General features: G+C 53.0%; 1 protein-coding gene and 1 non-coding gene across 7 annotated transcripts in view; both read right to left on the bottom strand.

Moving 5' to 3' along the window:
* The window catches only part of MPRIP (myosin phosphatase Rho interacting protein), a 150,963-nt gene that overhangs the window by 7,930 nt on the left and 117,793 nt on the right, over positions 1–25,240 (bottom strand). For 3 of the 6 annotated variants that reach the window (XM_037987286.2, XM_008010503.3, XM_008010501.3), the window contains 9 exons: positions 23,542–23,658; positions 16,991–20,797; positions 12,458–12,605; positions 11,513–11,630; positions 10,242–10,401; positions 8,871–8,990; positions 7,771–7,857; positions 6,870–7,032; positions 4,342–4,427 (listed from right to left, as the gene is read on the bottom strand). In XM_037987286.2, coding sequence (XP_037843214.2) covers positions 4,342–4,427; positions 6,870–7,032; positions 7,771–7,857; positions 8,871–8,990; positions 10,242–10,401; positions 11,513–11,630; positions 12,458–12,605; positions 16,991–20,797; positions 23,542–23,658 — 4,806 coding nt within the window. Of the gene's footprint in view, positions 1–3,763; positions 3,827–4,341; positions 4,428–6,869; positions 7,033–7,770; positions 7,858–8,870; positions 8,991–10,241; positions 10,402–11,512; positions 11,631–12,457; positions 12,606–16,990; positions 20,798–23,541; positions 23,659–25,240 lie in introns of all 6 variants that reach the window. The other 3 variants (XM_008010502.3, XM_008010506.3, XM_008010505.3) reach the window with 3 other exon arrangements.
* On the bottom strand, positions 14,414–14,520 carry LOC119620400 (U6 spliceosomal RNA). Its single transcript, XR_005236928.1, has one exon. It is a non-coding gene; the product is annotated as a U6 spliceosomal RNA (small nuclear RNA).

The raw sequence follows: 25,240 nt of genomic DNA, 5'->3' as shown, positions 1-25,240 counted from the left end.
CGGCATCAGTCAGAGAGCCGGGTGCAGGTGCGGTTAGTGGGCATGCCAGGAGGAGAGGCCCCGGGAAATGCTGTTATTGGTGGAGGATGTTTTCCCCTTCAGAAAATTACTTGGATGAAAAAGGAAAAAAAAAAATCAGAGAGACAAGACCATGTGTTTAAGCAGCTAAATTCTGAGCTGAGGGCTCTTTAGACAAGCAGTGATCAGACGAATCCAGCCAGGGAAAACAGTGCAATGAGCGAGGAGACTGCCCATCCCCGTGTCTTGTCTTGTGTGTGGATTTGTCCGCATCCAGCTCCGGAGAGACTCTTCACCTGACAGCCTCCGCTGAGGAGGGCCAGAGGCTCCAGGGCATCCCCAGCAGGATGGGTGTGCCGGGACAGGGCCTCGCTCCCACAGCACCTCTGCAGCGCCCGCTGCGCTCAGACCCATTTCTGGCATTCCCTGATCAGAGGCCTGTGTTATGGGGATTTGGGAACACGCCAACATAGATAGTAAGATTTTCAAAACGTAAAACCAATACTCTGTTCACATGGGATCTTGCTAAAGCTTAAATCTGTATGTCCAGAGATGAATGAGATCTTACTAACTGGGGGACAGAATATTTTCCATCTCATTCTTACAGACTTTTCTCAATGATTCAATTTCTGAGTAAGAAAAGGAAGAGCACTTTTCAGAGAATGACTGGAAATGAAGGGCATTCCAGTACTGACTGGAAAGTGCCGTGGCTCCTCACTCATCTCCCTCTTCACACTAAGTGTCGCCGTCAGACAGCCCTGCCGACTCCCCATGGCTTACCCTTGCCAGAGCTGGTGCAGGTACAGGCTTTACTGAGAAATCAGAAGCTGAAGGGATGGCCTCTAGCTCAGGGTCTGCATGATTCCACCAGTTTCAACCAAAAACCTGAGCAACGTGAAACTGCAGGCTATACCCCCATCTACTGGGGAGTCTCTAGCTTAGGCTCAGGCACACTCTGACACCGTCCTGGAGGCCCTGGTGTGATGGACTGGGGACTGAGCATGGGCTGGCCAGCTTGAGGCTCCCTCCAAAGCTCAAGGGAAGGGGGAGCTCCAGGGTCCCCCACCCCACCCAGCTCTACCCAGAACAGACCTGCTTGCTTGTTATATTCTGGAGCTGTGTGTCTGTGTAAATAATGTTATTTTTAAATAAAGGGTTCTGCTGCTAAGCATTTTAAAACTCACTGGTCCAGGTGAGCCTCACCTCAAGCAATTGTTACAGCTTGATAATTGTGTGTGTCTGAGAGGGTTTCTTTGGAAGCTTGCCACAGAGAGTGGGTAGGGGAATGGGGAGAAAATCCATCTCCCATTCTGAGCCCAGATGTGCTTCAACACCCATGGCTGCTCCTAGGTGCCCTTGGGGTCCCTCCCCACAGGGTGCAGGGTTCTCACAGCAGTCAGTCTTGCAGAGGACCTGCGTAGACATCTGGTCATCACTAAAGGGGCTGGGGCCAAGCCAGGCAGCCAGCCCGAAGCCTAAGTGCTACTCAGAGGCATGCCCCGGAGCATGGCTGGGGGATGTCACTGTCATATCCCGGTTCCTGCTTGCTGGGGACTTTCTGTCAGGACTGTAGTGAGTTTGGACACTCCTAAGGCCTTGGTTTGCTCCTTGCAGGCACTGCATGAGAAGCCCCAGAATTCTGCTACAGCAGGCCCAGGGGAGGGGAGCGCCCTGACAGCCATAGCACCCAGCATGCTCGCTGCTGGCTCCTGCCCCAGTGACAAGGGCAGAGCTCAGGCTCGGGTGATGCTGGGTTTGCTACAATTCCAAGGGTGGGAAGTAAGCGAAACCCCTTACGCTATTCCCAAACTGGCTCCGGGAGGCTTTCTCTCTCTACGTCCTCTGGATTCTCTCCTGGTGGCTGCTCAGCCCAAGGACCCCTGCACAGGTTCGGCTGCTGTGCCTGGCCCTCGGGGCTCAGTCAGCTCCCTCTGGGGTTCATCTCCCCTAGGCTGGTCTCTCCACTGAGTGCCTCCTGCAGCCCCGCATACTGAGCTGAACACTAACACGGGGGCCCCTTAAGAACCCCGAGGGAAGCAGTCTCTGGTCTCAAACCCAGAAGAGGCTATGCTGCTCTTAAGCAACTTGCTGGCTTTGATTTTTTAGTAGCTGAAACTTGTGGTCCTTTTCAGTGAGACAGGACAGAACAACAGAATAGAACGAAAGACACAGATCAGTGCACATCAGATGCCATATCAAAAACACCAATGAGAAGTACGGTTTCTGGGCAACTTCATTCCTGTCTTCTTAAAGGGTTGGGTGGAGTTTTCAGATACAGTTGAGGAAAAGGATGATACCCACCCATGCCTGTGCCTCCTAATGTCTCCTGGGAGCGCCAACACGGCCCCATCCTGCCCCGTTGCACCGCAGACATCTGTGAAGTCCTTGGACTGGCCCTGCACTCCAAGGACTTTATTACAGAAACCCAGCCAAGCCAAACATCAACTTAAAAACACATCAGGAGGACCCCATCCTGGGGTTTCTCTCTATCCTTTTCAGTCCTCCCTGGGGCCCAGACAGTCTGCTCCCTCATCCCTGCTCTGGCTGGTTCCCAGCCACAGTGAGAGGCCCCCACCCACTCACTGCACAGAGTTACTATCAGGGGCCCGTGGGTGTCACACAGCCTCCCTGGAAGGGTCCTGTCAGTGACAGCTGGTCCCTTCCCCTGACTGTCACTTATAGGCATGGTCCAAAAGCCCAAATCACTAATAGTAAACTTCAAACTCCTTCAAGAAAAGCTCAAAGATACTAGCTAGAGTTTAGCCTCAAATAAGTAGTAGAATCTTCAGTAAGAAAACCATGAACCAAAAAACAAGTTTCCTTTTGCTAAACAAAATATTCTTTATGTTTAAAGAAAAACGCCCAAGCTCAGTTTTCAATCAACCCTAAACCATATTTGGGTATAGGTGACTTAGGACTGTAGAAAAATAAAACCAAACTGACCAGGCTTAAAACCCTCAACTCTTTAGCCAAGCCTCAGGCTGAAGTCCCTCGGCCGGCAGGGTGCTGTGGGTACGCTTGAGAAAGGGCCAGCATGAGGAGGAAGACGTGGTTCTTGCTTTCCTCCACGTTCTCATTCCGAATGTATGAGATCAAGCCACTGAGCCAGCAACTACTCATTCTCAGGGTATCTCCCACCATGGGTCCGCCCCCACCTCCTCTCTGGGATAGAGCCTTTAGAGGCACCTAGTGAGAAGCTTTTGTTTTATTAAAAAAGAAAAAAAACAAAACAAAACTGGTAAATATTTTGCCCTTATTGCTTATAGTTATCATGCTCTTCTGAACCATCTTCACCAAGCTCTAGTCCTGGTTTATCCATTCCTAGAACCAGCCTGTTAGCCTTGACAGAGGCCACTAAGTGGGTCACTAGGTGGGCGAGCCCCTTGGTGATGGCAGACTTCCCTTGCCAGTGTGGACATCTGCAAACTACCTCGTGACAGAGGGCAAGACAGGTGTCCCCTGAGAGGGTGGAGTGAGTTCAGCCGTTGTGCACAGATTATCCAACATGCATATGCTGATGGGCGCCTGGCTCTCTGCCTGCCCACCAGGCTACAGGAGTGCCTCACCGCCAGGGTCATCTCTATTAAGAGGTTAGAGTGCCAATTAACTCCCCAGAGCAGGTTAAAGAAACCTCACTTGGATTTGGTATGTTGGAGCAGGATGAATTGAAATAAAGTAACCATGACGCAGGCGTTTGCCATGGGGGTGTGAGCAGTGCATGCAGGCAGTGGGAGAGGCGGTTTACCTCCTGCATGGGCCGGGAAGCGGGTGCATTTCAGGTATCCCACGAGACCTGCTCAATTACGGACTGTCAGAGGAGAGAGCAGACATGAGACACACAACCAATCCCTCACACACGCGGTGCCGCTCCCACCTCTGCCCGCCCTCCTGTGCATGACTGGCTCTGGACAGCACACAGAAGATATGCTGCTTCCTGGCTGGGGAAGAAGAGCAGGCAGCATCGTCTCCTGGAGGCGGCACCAGTGTCACAACAGTGACATGCAAGGAACACCACAGGCATGGCTGACAGCAGGCCAACACGAGTGGGGCTGGGTGAAACCTGGCCTCGAGGCAGGAGCCGATCATGCCAAGCACTGCTCTTCACAGCCCTGGCCTCTCAATGTCACTGCCAGGAGGTGGCTCTAAGACAGACAGAACTCAAAGCCACCAGAACCAGCCCAGCAGGGTGAGCTTGGCCTGGCTGAGTGCTGGGCCCTGGGCTTTCGCAGCTGCGGCCCACAGGAGCACCCTTACTTCAGTTTGGGCTCCTCTCCCCAGTGTCCCTCAAGCCCTTCCCACCAGGGGGCTGGACCCCAGTCTCACCTTGGACCTGATATTTCTGAGTTGCCGGGTGACACAGGATCTGTCTTTCTTCAAGAAGTCAGGGTTGCTTTTAGATTTCATTATATCTGAAGTATATAATGAAAACAAACAGACCTGTTATCTTTGCTTTCTAAAACCCTATGGAACCAGACTGAATCCTGAAACATTTCCCAAGCTTCCTACTGCAGCATACTTAGGACACTTCCTTAAACAACTCTAAGGGAATTAAAAGCCAATAACCATAAAACATGCTAGATCTTTTCAGACCACCACAAAACACCAGCACAATGGGAGAATGTGTATGTGGGGCCCTGCCAGGGCTTCCTGCACTGTGACTGTAGCACAGAACAGCATTCCCTCCAAAGCGACTTGGTCCTCTCACTCCACTGTGGGACCTCAATGCTGAGCAAACCCCTACCCCCATTATCCATGATTCTCCACCTTCCTCCTGGTAGCACAGGACTGTCTAAAGCACGATGGTAAGGCCAAGGCCTTATCATCATCCACCCACCCAGACAACAGTTCTTTAGGCTTCTTACAAATGTCTACTTAAATACCTGTAACACAAACATATATTGAGTCATATCACACATCCTGTGCGTGTGTGAGGTTTTTTGTTTTGTTTTCTTTTTTTTTTTTGATTCGGAGTCTCTATCGCCAGGCTGCAGTGTAGTGGTGCGATTTCAGCTCACTGCAACCTTTACCTCCAGGGTTCAAGCGATTCTCCTGCCTCAGCCTCCTGAGTAGCTGGGACTACAGGTACGTGCCACCGTGGAGAGCTAATTTTTGCATTTTTGGTAGAGATAGGGTTTCACCATGTTGGCCAGGCTGGTCTCGAACTCCTGACTTCGCGATCCACCCACCTCGACCCCCCAAAGAGCTGGGATTACAGGCGTGAGCCACCGCGCCCGGCCCTCTTATTTCTTTTAAGAGACAGATTATTGCTGTGTTGCCCAGGCTAGAATGTAGTGCCTATTCACACGTGTGATTCCACTACAACTCACCACAGGCTTTTTTTTTTTTTTTCTTTTTTTTGAGGCAGGGTCTCATTCTGTCACCCAGGCTGGAGTGCAGCAGTGCAATCATGGCTTACTGCCACTTCCACCTGCTGGGCTCAAGTGACCCTCCCACCTCAGCCTCCTAAGTAGCGCTGGGACTACAGGTGTATAAATGCCAGCAGTCCCAGCTAGTTTTTTTGTACTTTTTGTACAGACAGGGTTTTGTCATGTTGCCCAGGCTGGTCTTGAACTCTTGAGATCAAGTGATTTGCCCACCTCAGCTTTCCAAAGTGCTGGGATTACAGGTGTGAGCCACTGTGCCTGGCCAGCACAGGAGTTTTGACCTGTTTCATTTTGACCTGAGCCAGTTCACCCCTTCTTAGGCAACCTGGTGATCCCCTACTCCCAAGAGGTCACCATATTGATACCAAACTTAGTGTGGACACCTGATTGACTTAGCTTTGTGCGTGACTGCCCAGAACTCCTGAGCTCAAGTGATCCTCCCACCTCAGCTTCCTGGGTAGCCAGGCCTACCACCAAGTCTGACTACTCAAGGTATTTATGGAAAAATGGAGTCTTCCTCCCAGCATCTGTCAGTACCACCATAATCACTATTCCTTGCCTAACAGAAAAAAAGTTGATTTTTTTTGGGGGGGTATTAGTGAGCTAGCACATCTTTTCCTGTTTGTGGGTCTTTATCAAGATGAAGGTCAAATGAAATTATGTATAATCTGGCCAGGTGCAGTGACTCACACCTGTAATCTCAGCACTTTGGGAGGTCAAGGTGGCTGGATCGCCTGAGCCCAGGAGTTTGAGATCAGTCTGGGCAACATGGTAAAATCCTGTCTCTACTAAAAATATAAAAATTAGCCAGGTGTTGTGGTACACGCCTGTAGTCCCAGCTACTGGGGAGGCTAAGGTGAAAGAATCCTTGAGCCCAGGAGGCAGAGGCTGCAGTGAAATCACGCCATTGCATTCCAACCTGGGCAACAGAGGAAGACCCAGTCTCAAAAAAAAAATTACGTATGAGCTGAAAGTGCTTGATAAAATGTTAACTCTTTCATCCTCCCTGCCATCTACTTTTCACAGGGTACCTAAATGTTTTTAGCCAAGAAAAAAAGTCAGTCCTGCTGTTCATTTCAGAAAGCAGGGGGCTCCCTCCCATTCTCCACTCTATGGCCTTTTACAGATATTATAGTCAAATCCTAGGATCAAGCAGCTAGTGAGAGCTACTTCGGCCCAGTGGTTGAATTCTTTAGAAAAACAAGACTTGTTATTACTTCGAAAATATTATGCTGATATTATGGGTTCTCCCTAGAGCAATCAGCACAGCATCCACTGCTGCGCTGGGGAGAGCAAGGCCTGTCTGGGGCAGCTGTGTGAGGCTGGTGCTCCTGCTCCACTGGGATGCCTGGGTCTACAAGCATCACTGGGACTCTTCTGCTTCGAGTCAAGCACCGGGAAACCTCTATGACCAAACCCCCAGAAGCCCCCCAGCAATAGCCCAGAGGGCATGACCCAAGGACACACCGTATCCGGACACCGTGGCACTGTCAGGGGACTTTTCCCCCAGCGCTTCCGTTGCAGCCTTGAGCTGCTCCTTCAACCTGCTGATGTCACAGTCAGCCTTAGCCTTCGCGATGCTGAGCTCTGTGTAGATGTCTTTGTACTTGTCACTTGCGTACTTCTTGTCCTTGGGAGTGAAATGACAGAGAATGGTAGTTACATCCAGGAAAGAGGAGCACGCACAACGTGGCCTGTCTCCCTGGGGACTGAATATGGTGGGGAGGCTTGCTTTGGGCGGGAGAGGAGGCTTGTTCACTTCTGTCTTCTAGAGGCAGAAAGTGGACAGAGAGGAAAAACCACGGGGCCTGAGGACACGGGCACAGCCATCAGGACGTGGAAGGATAATCTCCAGGCCCCGTGAGTGCAGGAGGCAGTTCCGGGATTACTCAACCAGCCTGGTGTGGCTCTGAGTGCCCAGGCCCCTCCCTTGTGGGCTTTAGCCCAGAAAACCCTCTCTGTGTCCTCGATTCCCTAGGTGACTGAGTGACCACCAATGATTCTGTCGTCTCCCCTGATTCCAGGTGTCCCTGGAGGAGGCTGGTGAAAGCCAGGAGGTGGCTCAAATGGAAGTCAAGCCTTGCCTCACTTCACGGGCCTTTTCTCTGGAACATTCCTCCCAAAGGACACAAAAAGCACATACACACAGATGCTGGAGCCAGGCCAGGCAGGTTGCTCATGTCCACGTACCCATAGCACCTGCCTGCAGGCTGGACTTTCAAGAGAACTTGATTTTGGAAAGTGCCTTCCTCACAAGAGTAAAAGCTGCTTCAGAAGAACCCACGCTGAGCCCCAGCCTGAGTTCAGGAGGCGCATGTCACCTAGAGCCTGTTCCTGTACCCGCCCTCCTGCGGTGCGGTGGCCTTACCCGTAGTGCCGTCTGCAGCTCATCCTTGAGGGAGCTAATTTCCTGTTTCAGGTACTGTATTTCCGATTCCTTTACCCGCAATAAGACCTAAAATGACAGAGAGATTAGGGACCAATATTCACGAGTAAATGAACCACCAGAGTCTCCAGAGCAGACTGAAGCGTGCAGAGGGCTCTCCAATCACCAGTGAGCAGGGCAGCCCCGCAGTGCCCAATGCGGGGAAGCATCGTTTAAACACCGCTCACAGCTTCAGCCTCACATACAGAAACAGGAAGAGGAAAGAAACGGCCGTGATTCCTCCCAGTGCCAAGGACTCCCTCCTCAGCCTGGGGTGCTGTGAGCTAGACCTGCTTGTCTCCGGGGACCAAGCCCGCGAGAATCAGGAAATGTTACCACTGACACTTGTGTCAGATTCACTCAGCCTCTCCTGCCCGCCTTTTTGGTAAAGCACTCATTTAGTACAAGGCACAGGCACAGCAGACAGAGGCCCCACACCTGGACTTGTGGCAGGAGCTGATCACACCAAGCACTGCTCCCTCCCAGCCTTGGCCTCTCAGTGTCGCTGCCAGGAGGTGGCTCCACTACAGAGACGAAGCTCGAAGCCACCAGAACCGGCCCAGCCGGATGAGCTCTGACTGGCTGAGTGCTGAAATTTTAGCACATTTTAGGGTGAAATTTTAACTGAACGTGGAGAAATCTAAGTGCCTTCCTAAAAGGACACCCTATACTCCAGAATCTATCATTCTGACATAAAGCGAGCCTCCCTGACCTGAGCTGCAGCAGCCACATGGCTACAGAACGTGTCCTCTGGAGTGGTCAGTGTTGGCGGCATGGCAGAAATGGAGAGGAGTGGGCGGGGAGAGTGAGATGGGGTCAGGATCCCCACAGCCTCTCGAGGGCCCCACTCGGCTAGTGGCTCTCACGCCACTTGGCAGCTCACTGCTCCTCACCACCTCCAGGTGACTTGGATCTTCTTGGACCCCGCGACTCCTGCTGTCTCAGGTCTGTCCCTCCCACAACCCTGTAAGGGGCCATGCCGCACTCCCCTGGGGCTCCTGGGTGCAGAGCTAAGTCAGACAGAGCCTGGCTCCTGATGGTACCTCTAGTTCATAGGCATCCTTGCCCTGTGCAAGGGGTGACCCAGTGGCCTCCCCACCGCCGTCCCCAGTCAGCAGCGTCCGTAACCGTGTGATCTCTGCAGCCAGGCGGTTGTTCAGCTCCTGGGGGACAGCAACACAACAGTGACACTCCAGAGCTGCCTGGGGCCAAGTCGCATGACACAACCCGGGAAGGCCATTTCCCTGGGTTGTTTGTGTATCTGTGGAACTGTGTAGGTGTGATCCAATCGATAATCCTTAATTCCTTTCTGTCACAATAACTAGTGTCAATCTGTTCCATGGCTGGTCCCATCTGAGCTCCTGTGGGGTCATCTTTAAGCCACAGCAGTAATGAGTGGACCCAGTCCTGCCTGAGTAGCCTCATACACAGCCTTGTGCAGCAGCCATACCCCTTGGGAAGGCCTCAGGTGAGGACGAGACTATGTGCCCAGTCCCAGGGGCTGTTTGTGCAGGGCGGGGTCATAGAGGGCTGTTTAGTTTGGTGCCCACAGAAAAGCCAATATTGAACGAATCCTGACTCGAACCTTTCAATTAGCCAGGATTTAAATGCGCCCCAATTAACTAAGGAGCAAGCAAATTTTAATTTTTATTATTTTTTTTGAGACAGAGTCTCACTCTGTCGCCTAGGCTGGAGTGCAGTGGCACAATCTTGGCTCACTGCAAGCTCCGCCTCCCGAGTTCACGCCATTCTCCTGCCTCAGCCTCCCGAGTAGCTGGGACTACAGGAGCCTGCTACCACGCCCGGCTAATTTTTTGTATTTTTAGTAGAGACAGGGTTTCACCGTATTAGCCAGGATGGTCTTGATCTCCTGACCTCGTGATCTGCCTGCCTTGGCCTCCCAAAGTGCTGGGATTACAGGCGTGGGCCACCACACCCAGCCAGAGCAAGCAAATCTTAAGAAAAAAATCTGACAAAAATAAATGTGAGCAGTAAGCCTGACCCTGAACAGTGTCAGCTCAGTCCCTGAGGGACAGGATCCTGGAGGACTGGGATGACCCTGCCAGGCCCTGCCCAGAAACAGTGAGCCAGAGGTTCAGAGGAGCAGAGAGAAGACACCAAGACACCAGAGAGTCTCGGAAAGGGTCAAAGCAAGAGTGACGTCATGTGTATGCAGGTGGTGCACGTGGCAGTACAGCCTTGCTCTAGCTATCCGCAGTAACGATTCTGACAACACAGATGGCCACGCTGGATGGCGGGGAGAAGCCTTGGGGCAGGTGACCACTCTGTGGCTCAGGGACCTTCATGCCACTTTGAGGGTGAGGCCTGGCTCTAGCACTGGCTCACCTAACTATGGGTCTACCTGACCTTGAGTGCCCGTGACTAACCTTGGGCTCACCTGGCTGCAGACTCACCTGGTTGTGGGCATTGAGCTCTTGGTTCTCACGCTGGCACTGCCGCAGGGCCTGCCGCTCGGCCTCCAGCGCCTGGGCCAGGTGGGCATTCTCCAGGCACTTCTGCGAGTACTGCTCCGAGAGGACCTCCAGTTCCCGCTGTACCGACTGCAGCTCCTCCCTGGGGAGAGGGCAGCACTCACTCCTCTGCCTGCTTCAGGAACAGGCCTCTCAGAGGCCGGTGTCCCTCCTTGACACCAGACACAGCCAAGCACAGGTCAAGCCTGCACAGCCTGTTGTCTTAATCAGCCTGGGTCATATAGAGCAAGGGATCCCTTACAGAGATGACCTCACCCTCACACCCCTCCCTGGTCCCTTCTCACAGTCTGACAGTCCTACAGCTAGCACTTCTCTGGAATGCCAGTCAGGACAGAATCCAGTCTGCGGCCACACAGACCTCCCATTTCTAGACTCTCTTCTGACTCAGAATTTGTTTTCAGTAAACCCACTTTCGAAGCCATCTGTGTCTGACAGCCAGGACCAGGATCTACACAAGACTCAAAAAACCAAGCTTCCTGAGGTCGTTCTGCCACCCTGGATCCAGGAGGGCCATCTCTCATGCAGGTGAACCAGGGATGAGGGGCTTCCAGGTGAGCCACCCTGCTCTGACCGAGGTCAGCGCGAGCCTCTACAGGGTGCCACTGACCGCTGCCAGCTCCTGAGGCAGGACCCCTAGCTTCAGCTATACTATAAAGGCTCCTGGTAGAGCCTGAGTGCCGTGACGTTCTTGGTGGCCAATCTGTGGGCTCTTGGCTGTGTCAATTCTACCAAGTGAAAAAAGTCTACAGCAGTTACTCTGGTATTGTTCTATCCTTCTGCCTGTGCAGAGGGAATCAGCACATGTGTGGTTTTAAACCACAGTGCTAGTTCTCACTTCTGCCCGGTACGACTCAGTCCAGCTGCCTGGCTCCTGGTGGGCTAGCGGGGCAGCTGTTGAGGAACTTATCTGGGTGGTCGCTGGGATCAGCCCTGGACAAGAGGGGAGTTTAAAATTTCGTTTGTTGCATCTCGTTCTTGGCATTTCAAGAAACAGTCTCTCTGAATAGAGGCGGCCCCACTTGGGCCACATCCTGCACTGGACAGGAGGGCATCTGAGTTGCTCTCAGCACCCATGGGCCCAGGCCCCAACTTTTGGAGGCCTCTGCAAAGACACAGGAAGGGCCCAGCTGTGGCCTGGCCAGCCACCTTCCAGAGGCCCTCCCAAAGGCAGATGGGCAGGCCCAGCCACTTACAGGTACTGGCGCCGCAGGGCCTCAACGTCTGAGTTGACGCTGCTGATCTGGGACCGCTGGCTCTTCTCCAGCTCCCGCTCCATCTCCTCCCGGTGGGCATTCTTCATGGCTTCGATGGCTGCAGGCAAGGACATGGCCTCAGCACCAAGGGGTCATGCCCTTCCTGCTGGCAGGGGTGGGGGTGGGGAGCTCCATACAATGGAGTGGCACTTGCCACTGCTGATGCTTGCTTACTCAATCAGCAGTCGGATTTTGCATGACAGTTGGCCCCTCATGAACCAATTCTCTGAGGTGGGCGCGGGCTGGGAGAATTCTCCATGAACTCCCCCTGGAAGGAATGCACGTTTGGCTTTTTTTTTTTTGGTGTTAGAAGAAAACCAAACTGATTAAATAAATGTCAATATTAAATGCCAATGTGAGTTTATAAAACAAGCAAGCTTTTGTGCTAGTGTATTTTATTCCTTGGAACTAAATTAACAAACCACTGAGGTGGCGATTACATAAAGAGAAGGCAGCGCAAGGCACAGGGGACGTGCTTGTTTAGGGCCACCTGCCGGTGAGGCTACATATCCTCACGCTGAGGGCAGGGGCACTCTGGCCAGAGGTGGTCCCACATTGACAGGAGTCTGTCAGGGGGAAAGTCACTGGCTGGACTGACACTAGTCAGTCTACTTGTTGGGATGGGAAAGTCACAGGTTGGGACAGCTCCTTGTGTGCAGCTGGCCACGACGGGGCTGTCGGGTTGAAGTGTGCGCTCTCAGCTCACAAACTCTCAAAAGGGACCTAAAATTGGCCTTTGCCTCAGAGTAAATAGTCAAAGAACCCTTCAACAATGAAGCTTACATCTCAGCCAAAAGGCAATTCAAAAGCGGCCATTCCTCTGAGTTGTGTGTCTGGCTCAAGAAAAGCTGGTCACCCTGCCCTCAGAGTTACCCCACCCCCCACCTGAGATGGTGGCCGCTGTCTCCTCGGCCAGGAGGCGGTCTTTCTCCTCCCGAAGTTTCTCTAGCTCCCGCTGGTGCTGCCTCTGCAGATCTTCAATCTTCTTCTGGTGCGTTTCTTCCATTGCTGCAAACCCCCGCTCGCACGTGGCCTGCAAAATGCAAAAGGGGCTTCATTGACTTCTTTACCTCTAAGTTGGGGCCCTTTTTAGTAAATGAGCCAGGAATCCCACCCCGTCCAGGCCCAGCTGTGACTGGGCACTCACTGAGTGTGCTTCACCATGGGCCTCCTGAGCAGGATCCCTGGGGCTGTCTGGGGATTCTCAGTGATGCCATCAGAGCCTTCAAAAAAGGGTGTTTCTAGTCAACTCTACATCTTATTTCTGTGATTGTGCTGTGCCCCATTTCTTCCTGGAAGAAGCTGGTATGGTGGGTTGGGAGAGGCTGCTATGAAATGGAAACCAGCCAATCCCGGACCTTCCTGCGTTGCTGCCAGGTGGGTCCCATAGGAAGGAGGGACAAGAGCGCACGTGTGCAGGGGCTGGCTGCGTCTGGTATGGAGGGACACAGTGAAAGGCCCGTAAAACGGGGATGAGGGACTTGTCTGCTGGAGGGAACCAAGGCCATTCCACATATAGGGAGTGGCCTGGTGGGCACCAGGCTGGGAACCTCTCAACCCACAGTGGGTTGGGGGCACACACAGTCCACTTCTGGGAGCTGGGGGTTGGGCTCTGCCACTAGCCAGCTGACAACCTCCAGCTGGTCACTTAATGCTCAGGTGTTGACTGAGGGAATAAGATGAGGCTACAGGATCTCCTTCCTTCTAGCCTGTGTCTTCTTTCTTACTTTTTTTTTTTTTTGAGACGGAGTCTCGCTCTATCGCCCAGGCTGGAGTGCAGTGGCGCAATCTCGGCTCACTGCAAACTCCGCCTCCCAGGTTCACACCATTCTCCTGCCTCAGCCTCCAGAGTAGCTGGGACCAGGCGTCTGCTAAAAAACCACGTCTGGCTAATTTTTTGTATTTTTAGTACAGACAGGGTTTCAACGTGTTCGACAGGATGGTCTCGATCTGCCTCGTGATCTGCCCACCTCGGCCTCCCAAAGTGCTGGGATTACAGGCGTGAGCCACTGCACCCAGCCCTTTCTTACTCTTTTCTTAAAGGAGAAGGGCACCAATGACTTAGTACCTCTGCTAACTCCAACAAGACAGGAGACCTGCTTTCCAAGCTCTCCTGTACTTCACTAGAGCGACACATGCATGCCCCAGGATGGGAGCAAGTCACACTAGGAAGCCCAGGCCTGGTTATCAGAGCTGCGCTCACTAACAAAGCAGGTGAGCGTGCTGCACAGCTGCTGGGAGGTGTGCGTGTGCAGCTATTTTGAGCACGGAGGCACAAACTTTCTGTCTAAATCCTTCACATGGTCTGCTTCAGAGAAAGGACTGGGCCTCTCGCTGAGTTTTAAAAACTGGAAGAATGTGGCCACATTCCATTCGAAATTCAAGTGTGGGGGCTTCCCCACTCTGGGCTCACAGCCTGCATCACTTGGTTAATCTTCTTGCATGTGGATTCAAGAAAGGATACCAAGAGATCCTATCAGCATGCCTGGGCATCTTTCTCTGGGCCCACTTTTAGCGATGGCCATCTCTGAGAGCCTCAGGCAGTATTTCCAAACTCGTGGTCAGTCTGGACTTGACTGTAACCTATGTGCTGCTCTGGGCGAACAGCTCAGCTACTGCCACTATAACTGGGCATCCCACCCCCTCTCCCACTGGCTCCACCTGGAAGCAGCCGTCTCTTCCTGCCACCCTCACACCTCAGGACGGCTGCAGGAGCTCGGAGCTCTGGAGCTCCTGGTCTTCAGACCCCACGTTTGAGCTCTTCTTTCTCCCTCCCACTTGCTTTGGTTCGTATGTGGCTTCTCAGTTAACACATTTAACTAATAGGTCTTTTTTAATTAAAAAAATATGGAATACTTCACGAATGTGTGTGTCATCCTTGTGCAGCGGCCATGCTAATCTTCTGTGTATCATTCCAATTTTAGTAGAGGTGCTGCTAAAGCGAGCACAACTAGTATTAATAGATCTTTTAGGTCTTTTTTTTTTTTGAGTGTACTTGCTGGGAAAAGCCTTATTTTGATCTGAGTGCTTTGGAATACTAAGCAGGTAAGAGTCAAAAATCTAACAGAAGCACTGGGACATCTTTAAAGACCCAGTTGCTTCTTTGGAGAGAAACTATATGCTAAAAAATAACTGATCTTGCAAACAAATGTTAATTTAAGCCAATCATTCCTGGGACCAGAAGTTGTTCCTCGATGACTACAATTGTGGTGTGGTGGAAGCCTGTGGACGTTAGAGGACGGCTGTTAGGCCAAGACCCTGTCCCCAACGACCCAAGTAGAAATCTGCATAAAGTGATGAAATCTCAAGGTGCTGTCTATTTACAAGTTCTGTATGTCTGCAGGGGTGGGTGAGAACCCCACACCTGGGCTAGAAGCTCCCAGGCACAGGAGGGGACACTATGCAATGGCAGCTAAGGCAGCAGGGAGTGGACAGTGTCCAAGTCCTTGGGAGGGGCCTCATCCTGACCTGCATCATCTGTTTCTCCCTGCTGGTGACACTGGCCCAGCACAATCTCTGGTCAGTTCTCAACATGAGGCAGTCCTCTCCCTTCTGATTTCTTGCTCACTGGTGGTATAATGGCACCTCCATGGGGCCTCGCCTGCACCTGGTTGGCAAACCTAAAGCAGCCTCGGTGTGGAGGGGGCTCTTACAGATGCAGACAGGAAGCAGGGCATTGCTGTGCCCAGGCCCTGCCCCTGTGGACCCTGCTGATTGTCTGGGATGCTGCAGGGAAGGACACTAGCAAGTATGTTTGGGGTCAAAGCAAAGGTTTGTGCAATTAACTTTTCAAGGTACACCTGGCCCCATCTGGGTGCTGCTTTTGGTGAACTGACCACAGTGTCATCACATATACACACTTTCAAAAGATAGCTGTTGAAACCTTCTCACAACTCATAATGGTTTTTAAAAGGTTTTGACTGATTTGGGGAAAGAATGGTGAAAAAGAGCTTCTCTGGCTAACACCTGTAATCCCTGTACTTTGGGAGACCGAGGCGGGTGGATCACCTGTGGTCAGGAGTTCGAGACCAGTCTGATTAACACGATGAAACCCCGTCTCTAGTAAAAATACAAAAAAAATTAGCCGGGTGTAGCGGTGAGTGCCTGTAATCCCAGCTACTTGGGAGGCTGAGGCAGAAGAATCGCTTGAACCTGGGAGGTGGAGGTTGCTATGAGTTGAGATCACGCCATTGCACTCCAATTTGGGCAAGAGAGCCAGACTGTATCAAAAAAAAAAAAAAAAAAAAAAAAAAAAAAAAAAAAAAAGAAGCTTCTCAGCTCTCCAGAGATGCTTGCTGACAACCTGTGTGTCTTGGTGGGGCCGAGTCCGTCACACAGACGTGACGTGTGAGCTGCTGTTTCTATTCAGAGCTACAGGAGTTAGGGGCTGGGAAAAACAGGTGTCCTGCTGGACAGTGGCCATGGGAATGTGCGGATAAGAGCAGTGGCAGCTGCATGGGAGTCAGAAGCTTGCTGCACAATGGTGCTGGTTGTGTGTGCACCCGGCTCTGCCACATGAGCGTGGGAGGCGCCACCTGAACATGGCTTTTGAGGGGCCTAGTCATCCTAGTCATTTACTGGGGCAGCTTCCTGAGTGGGAGGAACATAAGGGCACAGGTATCATGGTAAACTTTTGAGTCTAAGGGATGACGCTTGGCAGCCACACATGGTGACTGTGGTCTGTAGCTACAAAGAGTGGGGCCAGAGAGTTGGACCTCCACTCAGCCCACCCCCACCCCCAGGGCCTGGCATGTCGCCTTTGTGCTCCAGGACCTCAGGGGCGGGGGTGCAGGGCAGTTCTGGGGAAAAGCTACTTGTAAAGGTCCTGGGGAAGGGGACAGGAATGGCAGGAGGCTGTGCTCAGTGGGAAAGCTCTTCTCACCAGAGCACACATCAAATGCCAGTTCCAGAGAGGGACCCTCTGCCCAACCGTGCTCTCCTAGGGCAATCGGGGGAGATTGCCCTCCAACCGGGCCCTGGCTCTCCAGGGTGTTGTTGTGACTGCAAGGCTGTCCTCAGGCAGCTGCTTCAGATTTGGGCTGGGACTGGGCCAGGTGAGGTTCTGGGGGCGGGGGCAGGAAGGAGGCAAGGCTGGCAAGGGGATTGGGGACTACTCTCAGGAATACGGAGAGGCCACATTAGGAAGGCAGAGAAATGCTGGGAAGACTACATGCTCCTCTCCCACCAGGGACCCTGGCGGCCCTCCTGCTAGTTCTCCTGGTGGAGGACGCCGGGGGATGCCAAACAAGAGGCTAAGCCCACGGCCCAGGCCCTGCTGAGACCACACCATGGTCAGCAAGCAGAGGGACAGCAGCACATCCCCTCAATTCTGCTTGCACAGTAGCTGAGCCAGACATCCCCACACCCACCCCGTTATCAAGGAGGATCTGCTTTGCAAACTGAATGGGGCGTTAAGACCTTAAGGCTCTCCAAGTCCCTCTGGTACTTCTCGCGCAGTGTGGCCGCATCGCCCTCCAGGTCCTTGTGTCCCAGCTCCTCCCGCATGACGTCCATCTGGGCCTCCAGCTCCTGGATGCGCTCTCTCAGCCCAGTCATGGAGTCAGCCTCTCCCTGGGTGGCCTGCCAGTCGGGGGCAGGGGCCGGCAGGGCCTTGGGGTGCGGCCCCTGGTGGAGGCAGAGGGTGTCCTGAAGGCACCTCAGGCTCTGCGAGTAGTGCTCCTGCAGGGTCCTCAGCTCCTCCTCATGGATTGTCTGCAGCTCCCGGACCTTGAGCTGGAACCTGTCCTCCAGGGTCTGTATCTGCTCGCCATGATGCCTCTCCATGTCCTGCCTATCTCTGACCGAGGCATCCAGCTGGCTCAGGACCCGGCTGCGCTCAGCCTGCAGTGTGCTCTCAGTCCTGGTCAGCTGCTCCACCACGCACCGGATCTCCTCCTCATACCTGCCCCGCAGGGTGAACATGCTCATGCTGTGCTTGCTCTCCGCATCCTCCAGACACTGCTGCTGATGGTCTAGCTGGGCGGCCTTGGCCTTGAGCTCTGCATTCTCCCTTTCAACGATGGCGATCACATCCAGGTACTCGCTCTTCTGCTTGCGGAGAAGCTCCTCGTACTCCTCCCTCAGGGCCTGGGCTGCCTGTGCCTGCTCTGAGCAGGAGGACTCCCGGGTCTGCCAGGACTCCTTGCAGAGCTGGAGCTCCTTCTCATATTCTAGCCGGATTCTGCAGGCCGCATAGCACACCTGGGCCTGGATAATGGCATCCTGAACCAACAATGAAGAATACTGACCGAGGCCTCCAAAACAAGTGCTATACGAGAGAGACTGTGATGCCTGGAGAAGCTTCTGGCAATCTCTCAGCGATTCCACAGGTGGCAGAGATGGTAAGGCAGCAGCTATCTCCTCTAAGAGGCTGGCCTTTTCCTTCAGCTGCTGGGCAAGCTCCTCCTGAATAGCAACAAAGGCCCCAGGGCTCTGGTCAGACACATGGAAGGGCTCCTGAGAGCCGTCTGAGTCTCGGCCCAGGACTTCTCCTAAGGGTCTCAGGTCCCAGGACAGCTGCACACCATCTTCATGGCCCGCTGGAAGCCTGAGGGCTTCCAAGACCTGCTGCATCACTCTCTCAAAGTCTGGGGTTTGGTAGGCTCCCAAGATTTCCCCCAGCAGGCACTTGTGCTGCCGCAGGGCTGTCTGAGTGCCCTGCAGGGTCTCCTGGATGCTCTGCAGCCTGCGGTGGAATGACTCCCTCACTGACTGGGTGGCAAAGCTGAGCTCTGCCCTGACCCACGTGGCACTGGCCAGGATGGGGGCCAGGCCCTGTGGGATGCTCTGCTGCCCGTCTCCTGAGGCACCGACTGCCTCTCCTCCCAGCGTCCCCAAGTGCTTCCTCAGAGACTCAACCTGGCTCCAGAACTCACCGTCCACCAGCACCTTCTGGGCCCAGGTGTCTACAGGGGCCCCAGCAGATTCCATCAGTGGCTGTCCTGACCAAGAAATCTCATGGAGCATTCTGGAGACATCTGATGTTGTGTTCTTTAGGGAGTCTGCTATCTGGCTGATCAGCGAGGCCTCCAGAGCAATCTGGTCAGAAAGAAGCCTCACCCGCTCCTGCTCTGTTAGCTCAGGCTGGGGGCACTGCTGCAGGGAGGCAGGCTTCCCGTTCTCCTCGGTGCCACCTGTCTCCAGTTGTGCATGGGCCCCGCCAACGGCTGGGGCCGGCCAGTGCCGTAGGGCTTGGATGGCGCTGACTAGCGCACTCTCCACACTGGCCAGGGAGGCAGCACGTGCATCCTGCTCATCCTCCTGGCTGGCCCTAGGCAGAGATCTCAGTTGTTCTCGGCAATTTTCCAGGCACATCAGGGCCTGACTGTTCTTGACCTGGAAGTCCCCAAGCTCTCCAACATGCCCTTCAACCCTCCTGGCCCTCTCCTGCCTCTCCTGCTCCAGCTGGGAGGCCAGCGCACCAACCTGGAGCAGGCTGGCACGGAGCTGCTCACGCAGCTGGGCCTCGGTGCCTGCCCACTGATGGTGCAGTGCGAGCAGTGCCTCACGGCTCTGACCCTGCTGGCTCTCCAGCCTCACGGTCACGTCTTTGAGCTTTTCCTCTGTGACGTAGAGCTTGGTCTCCAGGGAGTGGATGATAGAGAGGTACGTGTCAGAGTCGCCAGGTGCAGGCAGTACACTGGGTGCAGGCTCTGAGGACATGCTTTCTTCTGAGGGTGACCGGTCCTGGCTGGTGTCAGAAGATGTGCTGCTGGTCCAGGTCTTCTCGGACCCTTCGGGGTGAATGTATCTTTGGCACTGGATTGTGGAGAACCGGATTCTTTGCCTTTTAACACCAGGTGCCCCCTGGTCAAGTTTGGCTGTGCCCTGCTGATGGCCCTCCCTGTCAAGAACTTCCACTGACTTTGGGGGCACCATGCTCTCTTCCCTACTGGGGCTGCCGTCACCGTACTCCTCCCCCGGTGGAGCCCCCAGGTCCTCGTCCTCATCCTCGAGCCTTGTGTGTGGGAGGCCCAGAGGGGCCCTAGTGACTTGGACTGGTTGGCCTGGGAGCAAAGTGCCATCCCTTTCTGTCTCTTCAGGGGTACTCTGTGGCTCTTCCATGTCCTTTGGAGATTCACTTGCAAATTTCCTTAAAATCTCTTCTTTTGCCTGGAGCTTAATTTCTGTTTCCTCTAAGCTGCTCCCCAAGGCAACCATTTTAACCAAAGCCTCATTGAGGTCCTGCTCCTTCTTCTCCAGAACCTTCTCATGTGCTTCCTTAATGCGCTCCAGCTCTTCCTCCTTCTCTCTCAGCAGAGTGTGCATGCTCTGCAGCTGGCTGGAGACCCTCTGGTAGGAGTGCTCCAGGCTCTGGTTGTCGGCCTCTCTTCTCCTCAGCTTTTCCCGGAGCTCAGCCACATCCCCATCGGATGTGGCCACGCGCTCTGTCAGCTCCTGGAACCGCTGCCTGAGGAGGTCCCGCTCATCGCAGAGGCTCTGCACGTGCTCTGCGAGCCTGCGCACACTGGCCTCTCGCGCCTCCAGCTGCTCCTCCAGCTGGTGCACCTGCTCACTGCCCTCGAAAGTGGCGCTCAGCTTCTCCTTCTGCAGGGTCTCCACCTGCTGTGCCTGGCCCTGCAGCTGGTCCTCATAGGCGCTGGCCTTGTCTTCCACCTCCTTCAGGTTCTGCAGCAATGCCTGCTTCTCCTTCTCACAGCTCTCCAGCAGCAGCTCGTAGTTTCTCTGCAGCTTCTCCTCCATCAGCCGCTGGGCCTGCTCACTGGCGCCCAGTTGCTGGCTGAGGTCAGCAATGCGCTCCTGCAGCCTCTGGACCTCCTTTTGCCGGTCCCGCTGCAGCGCCTGCTGTGTCTCCAGGCCCCGTAGCTCCTGCGTCTTCTCCAGGAGCAGGGCCTCAGCACTCTTAAGCTTCTGCTCGCTAGCCCTCAGCTGGCTGCTCAGCGCTGCCTCGCTGTGTTGCCGCTCCTCCAGCTGCTCGCGGACCCGGCCCTGCTCCCGCTTCAGGTCGCCCTTGAGCTTGGCCAGCGCCTGCTCCTTGATGGCTAGCTCGGCGGCTGCATTGCTGAGCCGTGCCTGGAGGCTCCGGATCTCAGCCTCGTGGTGCCGGATCGTGTCCTTGGCCTCCCCATAGCTACGCTTCAGGGTCTGAATCTGGTGTGTAATCAGCTCCTGGCGCTGGCACTGGGCTTCAAGCTCACTTTGAAGGTCTTGGTTGACTCTATGGAGCCTCTGCCAGGCACCCGATGGGGAGGCGGCCACTTCAGTCTTAAAAAAACCGATTAAATACTGGTTAGTAACACTCGGGCCTCCCAGTTCTGAGTGTCACACCTCTGGCCAGGAACAACCACAGAAAGCTCCTTGATGGCTTTGGCTTTTATCCTTTGCACAACTTTATCTTTTTTCCCATTAAAAAAATCCAACAAATTATCTTTTTTCTTTTTTTTTTTTTAGTAAGTAGCTGCTTCCAGGTAAACAGAAAACATGGACAACAACATCAGAAAACAGCTTTAACCAAACAGCTTCTAGGAGAAATAAACCAAACAAAACTGAATAATGGAACACACTGAGAAGCAAAACAAAGACTAAAGGATAAGAGAGCGCCAGGAAGAGGGACAGGCGGGAGGAGCAGAGCACCTGCAGCTGTTGTTTCACAAAACAAAAAGTATGCAGTCTTGACAACAAATCCTAAACAAGCGCAGGACGTAAGGTGTAGGTAAATGATGCCACTTCCTTCTAAGACAGGAGGAGAAGGAAGGAAGGTAACGCTCGGGAGATGTCAGCAAGGTGACATCCAAACATTATCCTGTGGAAAGTGTAGTCAGTCCTCTAGAGTAACAGGAAGAACTAATCTCTACCTGTAAGAAGACAAAACGAGGGGGGAACGGAAACCATGGAGTAAAATACAATAATCAACAAAACAAACAAACCTTTGTGGAGTTCAAAATGAAAAAAAGTGAAGCATGCAAAAACAAAACACAACGTAAATGAAACAAAACTCCCCACACTGAAAGGCATGCAGAGACAGAACTCATTAATGTAGGGAAAAACAACACAAACAAGAGTGAGTTGAGCCCAGCCTAAGAATCTGGCCTGCCTGTGGCTCCCTCTCGGTCTGCTGGCCGGGGAAGCCACAGATGTGACACTCAGTTATGTTAAGTTCAAGTTACACTTCACGCTCAATGTCCAAACCATGCAAGCTCCTCCCAGCAGTTAGTGTAGCACCCACCCCAGCAGCTGGCTCCTGACCCTTAACCCCACAGACCCCCTGTGCATTCTGAATCGTGATTAAAAGCATTTCCAAAGCATAAAGGGTGGTGAAAAGTCACAGGTTATTAGACTTAGGGAAAAGGTATTAAAGACCAGCTTTGCCCAGTGCTGACCAACAGGGGCTTCAGTGTAGGCTCATGCAATTATCCAAGTTAGACAAAGAGGCAGGTTCCTAGGTTAGCAATGTGCAACGTCCACTGCTAGTACAAGCTGAGTATCCCTTATCCAAAATACTTGGGACAAGAACTATTTTGGATTTTAAAATATTTGCATTCTACTTACTGGTTGAGCATCCCCAATCCAAAAATCCAAAACCTGAAATGCTCCAGTAAACGCTTCCTTTGAGCATAATGTCAGCGTTCAGTTTTGGATTTTGGAGCATTTCAGATTTTCGAATTTGGCATGCTGAACTTGTATCTTTACCACCTGATTTGAAGTCAATTCTTACAGGTTGAGGCCCAATCAAGAATTAAAAAGATGCTCCTCAAACCTGGAGGGCAAGTGCAAATGACCTTGGCGGGGAGGCCCACCGTCACCAGGTCTGAACTGGGCATGGCAATGACTATGGCGGAAGAGGCTGGAGAGGAGAGTCTAGGGAACGTGGGGCAGAGAGGAACAGAAGGCCCAAGGAGCACGCATGAGAAGAAACTGCAGAGTCTGCAAAGAGGCAGACTATGGTCAGAGGCCAGTCGAGTGCCCGTTTCACCTGCTGCCTGGGACGACTCAGACCAAGGTCAGCACACTACGGTCTGGAAATGTAGATACTCAATACATGACAGAGACTCGGGGTCTAAGAGCTGGAAGGGCCCTCAGGGATCCCTGGGTCTAAGTCTACACAGGCAGCAGGCTGCCGCTGTAGAGGAGGGGACACATGCACTTGCTTTGGGGGTCAGTAGCAGGGCCAAGTCTTGAACCGAGGACCCTGATTCTAATGTTATACCCTCAGCCATTGCTGAGAACTCAGGCTCCCTGTTCTGGTACTCCATTTCACTTCTCCTGCAGTATTTATGTATCAATCTTCCTATCACAATCTCCCCTACCGCTCAATGGGGACAGGAGTATATCTGTTTCATGCCCGATACTTGGCACAGGGCCTGGCACGCTGCAAGAAAGTCAGCAGACACAGGCCTGCCCTTGGACCAGGTTAGCTCCAGCCTTGTGACACCCCTATACCAGGGCTCTGTGGTACAGGATCTCAGAGGAGGTATCCCGGGGTTAGACTAGTAGTAGTAAGAGCCCCAGGTCTGCCTGCAGATGTGGTATAAACACAGATGGGAATGGGGTCCAGTGCTAGCTTTGTCACTGACTTGCTGTTGGTTGTAAGCAGGCACCGGACTTGCTGTGTGATTCAATGTCTTCAATCTGTACAACAGGCCCAATATTACTATAGTGAAAACCATGAGAAATCACATGCAAATGTATGGTATTCATAATAAATGTACATTGGCTACTTTCAGAGTCAAAGGGAAAGGGCACCACAATGATTTTATTACCAAAAAAAGTCCTTAGATACAGAGGTTTCAGGGAGATTCCCCAAAATGTCATACCAGGAGGGAAAACCACCCCCCGGGCCCCAGCACATTGAGAGTCCAGCCCTGTGGCAGAAGAGCCCAGGGGTGTGAGCTCCCAGGAGGCGGCCCCTGCTGAGCCAAGTTTTGCACACTCCTAGCCTGCCTGAGCATGAACCCTTCACACTGAAGCTCCTGAGCGCACCATGGGCCACAGCAGCCCCTCCACCCTACCTGCAGCACGTAGCCCTCACGGGCGCTCTGCTCCCGGCCCAGGGCCACCCTCAGCTGGTCCTGCAGGAGCCGGTTCTGCTCCAGAAGGTCTGAGGTCTCCTTCTGGCTCTGCTCCAGCTGTTGGCAAAAAGACATACACTTTTATGCAAAATGACAACGATAAACAAAGCAGCTGCCCAGCACAGACTCTTTCACTGGTCTTCCATGTGGCCCAAGAGTTTTGGAGTCTCCACATTTCAGCAGATGTGCTGATATGGCCTTTACCAGCAGCATTTGGAAGTGAAGGTTCCAATGCAAGCCATCAGTAACAATGGCAGACTTGGTACCCTCTGGGGACCAAGGAACTACCTTATCCTTCTTACTCCAGGCAGCCCTGGGTGTCCACATAATTCCCACATCTGCTCAAGGTTCCAACGTGCACGCCCTATACAGGCACCAAGGCCCATAGGGGGTGTTCATTTCTGAGAAGGGGGCTGTGTCCACTGGGGAACAAGGGTTTTGCATCTGCATCTAGAGGAAGACCACCCCATGGGGTCCTTTTGAGTGTCCTCAGCTGGTCACATAGGCCAGGTTAGGCTCTACATGGACCACTGCGAGTGGTGGCCTCAAGCAGGCCTCACTCCAGGGCCCACAATGGTCTCAACAGAAACCACTCCATTTGACCAGTTTTACATGATGGATTCCACAAAGTTCTGTTTGCAAAAACGGTTCCCGCCGTTCTCTCAAACAAGGTGTGGACACCCATGAGTAAGCTATTTTATACTCTTCTTGCTTTCAACAGCTTCAGCTACTCATTTATCCGTCCACCTCTTCCCCACACACCTCCCAGGTGCCTCCTGATGCCTGGCTGTGTGCAGGGCTACCCATCCTGCTTCCAGAGCTCGTGCTGAGTGGAGCTATGTGTGTAGTGGGCAGTCACGCCAGTGCCGCCCAGGTTGTTGCCAGGCTGTGCTGTGAGAGGCGGGGAGACCTCCTTTATTTTTTTGAGACGGACTCCCGCTCTGTTGCCAGGCTGGAGTGCGATGGCACAAATCTCAGGTCACTGCAACCTCTGCCTCCTGGGTTCAAGTGATTCTCCTGCCTCAGCCTTCCAAGTAGCTGGGACTACAGGCACATGCCACCACGCCCAGCTAATTTTTGTATTTTTAGTAGAGACGGGGTTTCACATGTTGGCCAGGATGGTCTTGATCTCCTGACCTCGTGATTCACCCACCTCAGCCTCCCAAAGTACCAGGATTACAGGCATGAGCCACCACGCCCAGCTGACCCCTGACTTTCAAACAGTGAAGACTGACCCCCTCAGATTGTTGAACCAGTGTGTCACCTGCTGGCTGGTCCATTTTGGTAGCTTGAAGTAATGTGAGTTTCAACTGTTACTTTATTTCATCTTGCCTTTGTTATTTGTTAATGGATGAGGAAAATGAAAAAGTACAAGTATTAGTGCTGGTGATAACTCAGCCTCATACAGTTAATAAAATACAAAAAAGATCAGAAGTATAAGGCATACCCAAGTGGCAAATCTTTAACAAACTACTTACTTAAGAGAACATATTTGAAACACAGTGTTGAAAACTGTCCCTAAATTGAGAGTGAAACAGGGAGTTCCACAAAAACCGTAATGCTATACGTCCCTGGTTACGAGACTCCCTGTCCAGACATGTAAATCCACCGCTGTAGTTCTGCAGACTGCATTTCTGGA

Source organism: Chlorocebus sabaeus, chromosome 16, assembly GCF_047675955.1.
Source record: "Chlorocebus sabaeus isolate Y175 chromosome 16, mChlSab1.0.hap1, whole genome shotgun sequence".
NCBI classification, from domain to species: Eukaryota; Metazoa; Chordata; class Mammalia; order Primates; family Cercopithecidae; genus Chlorocebus; species Chlorocebus sabaeus.
This window is presented reverse-complemented; position numbering and strand designations above follow the sequence as displayed.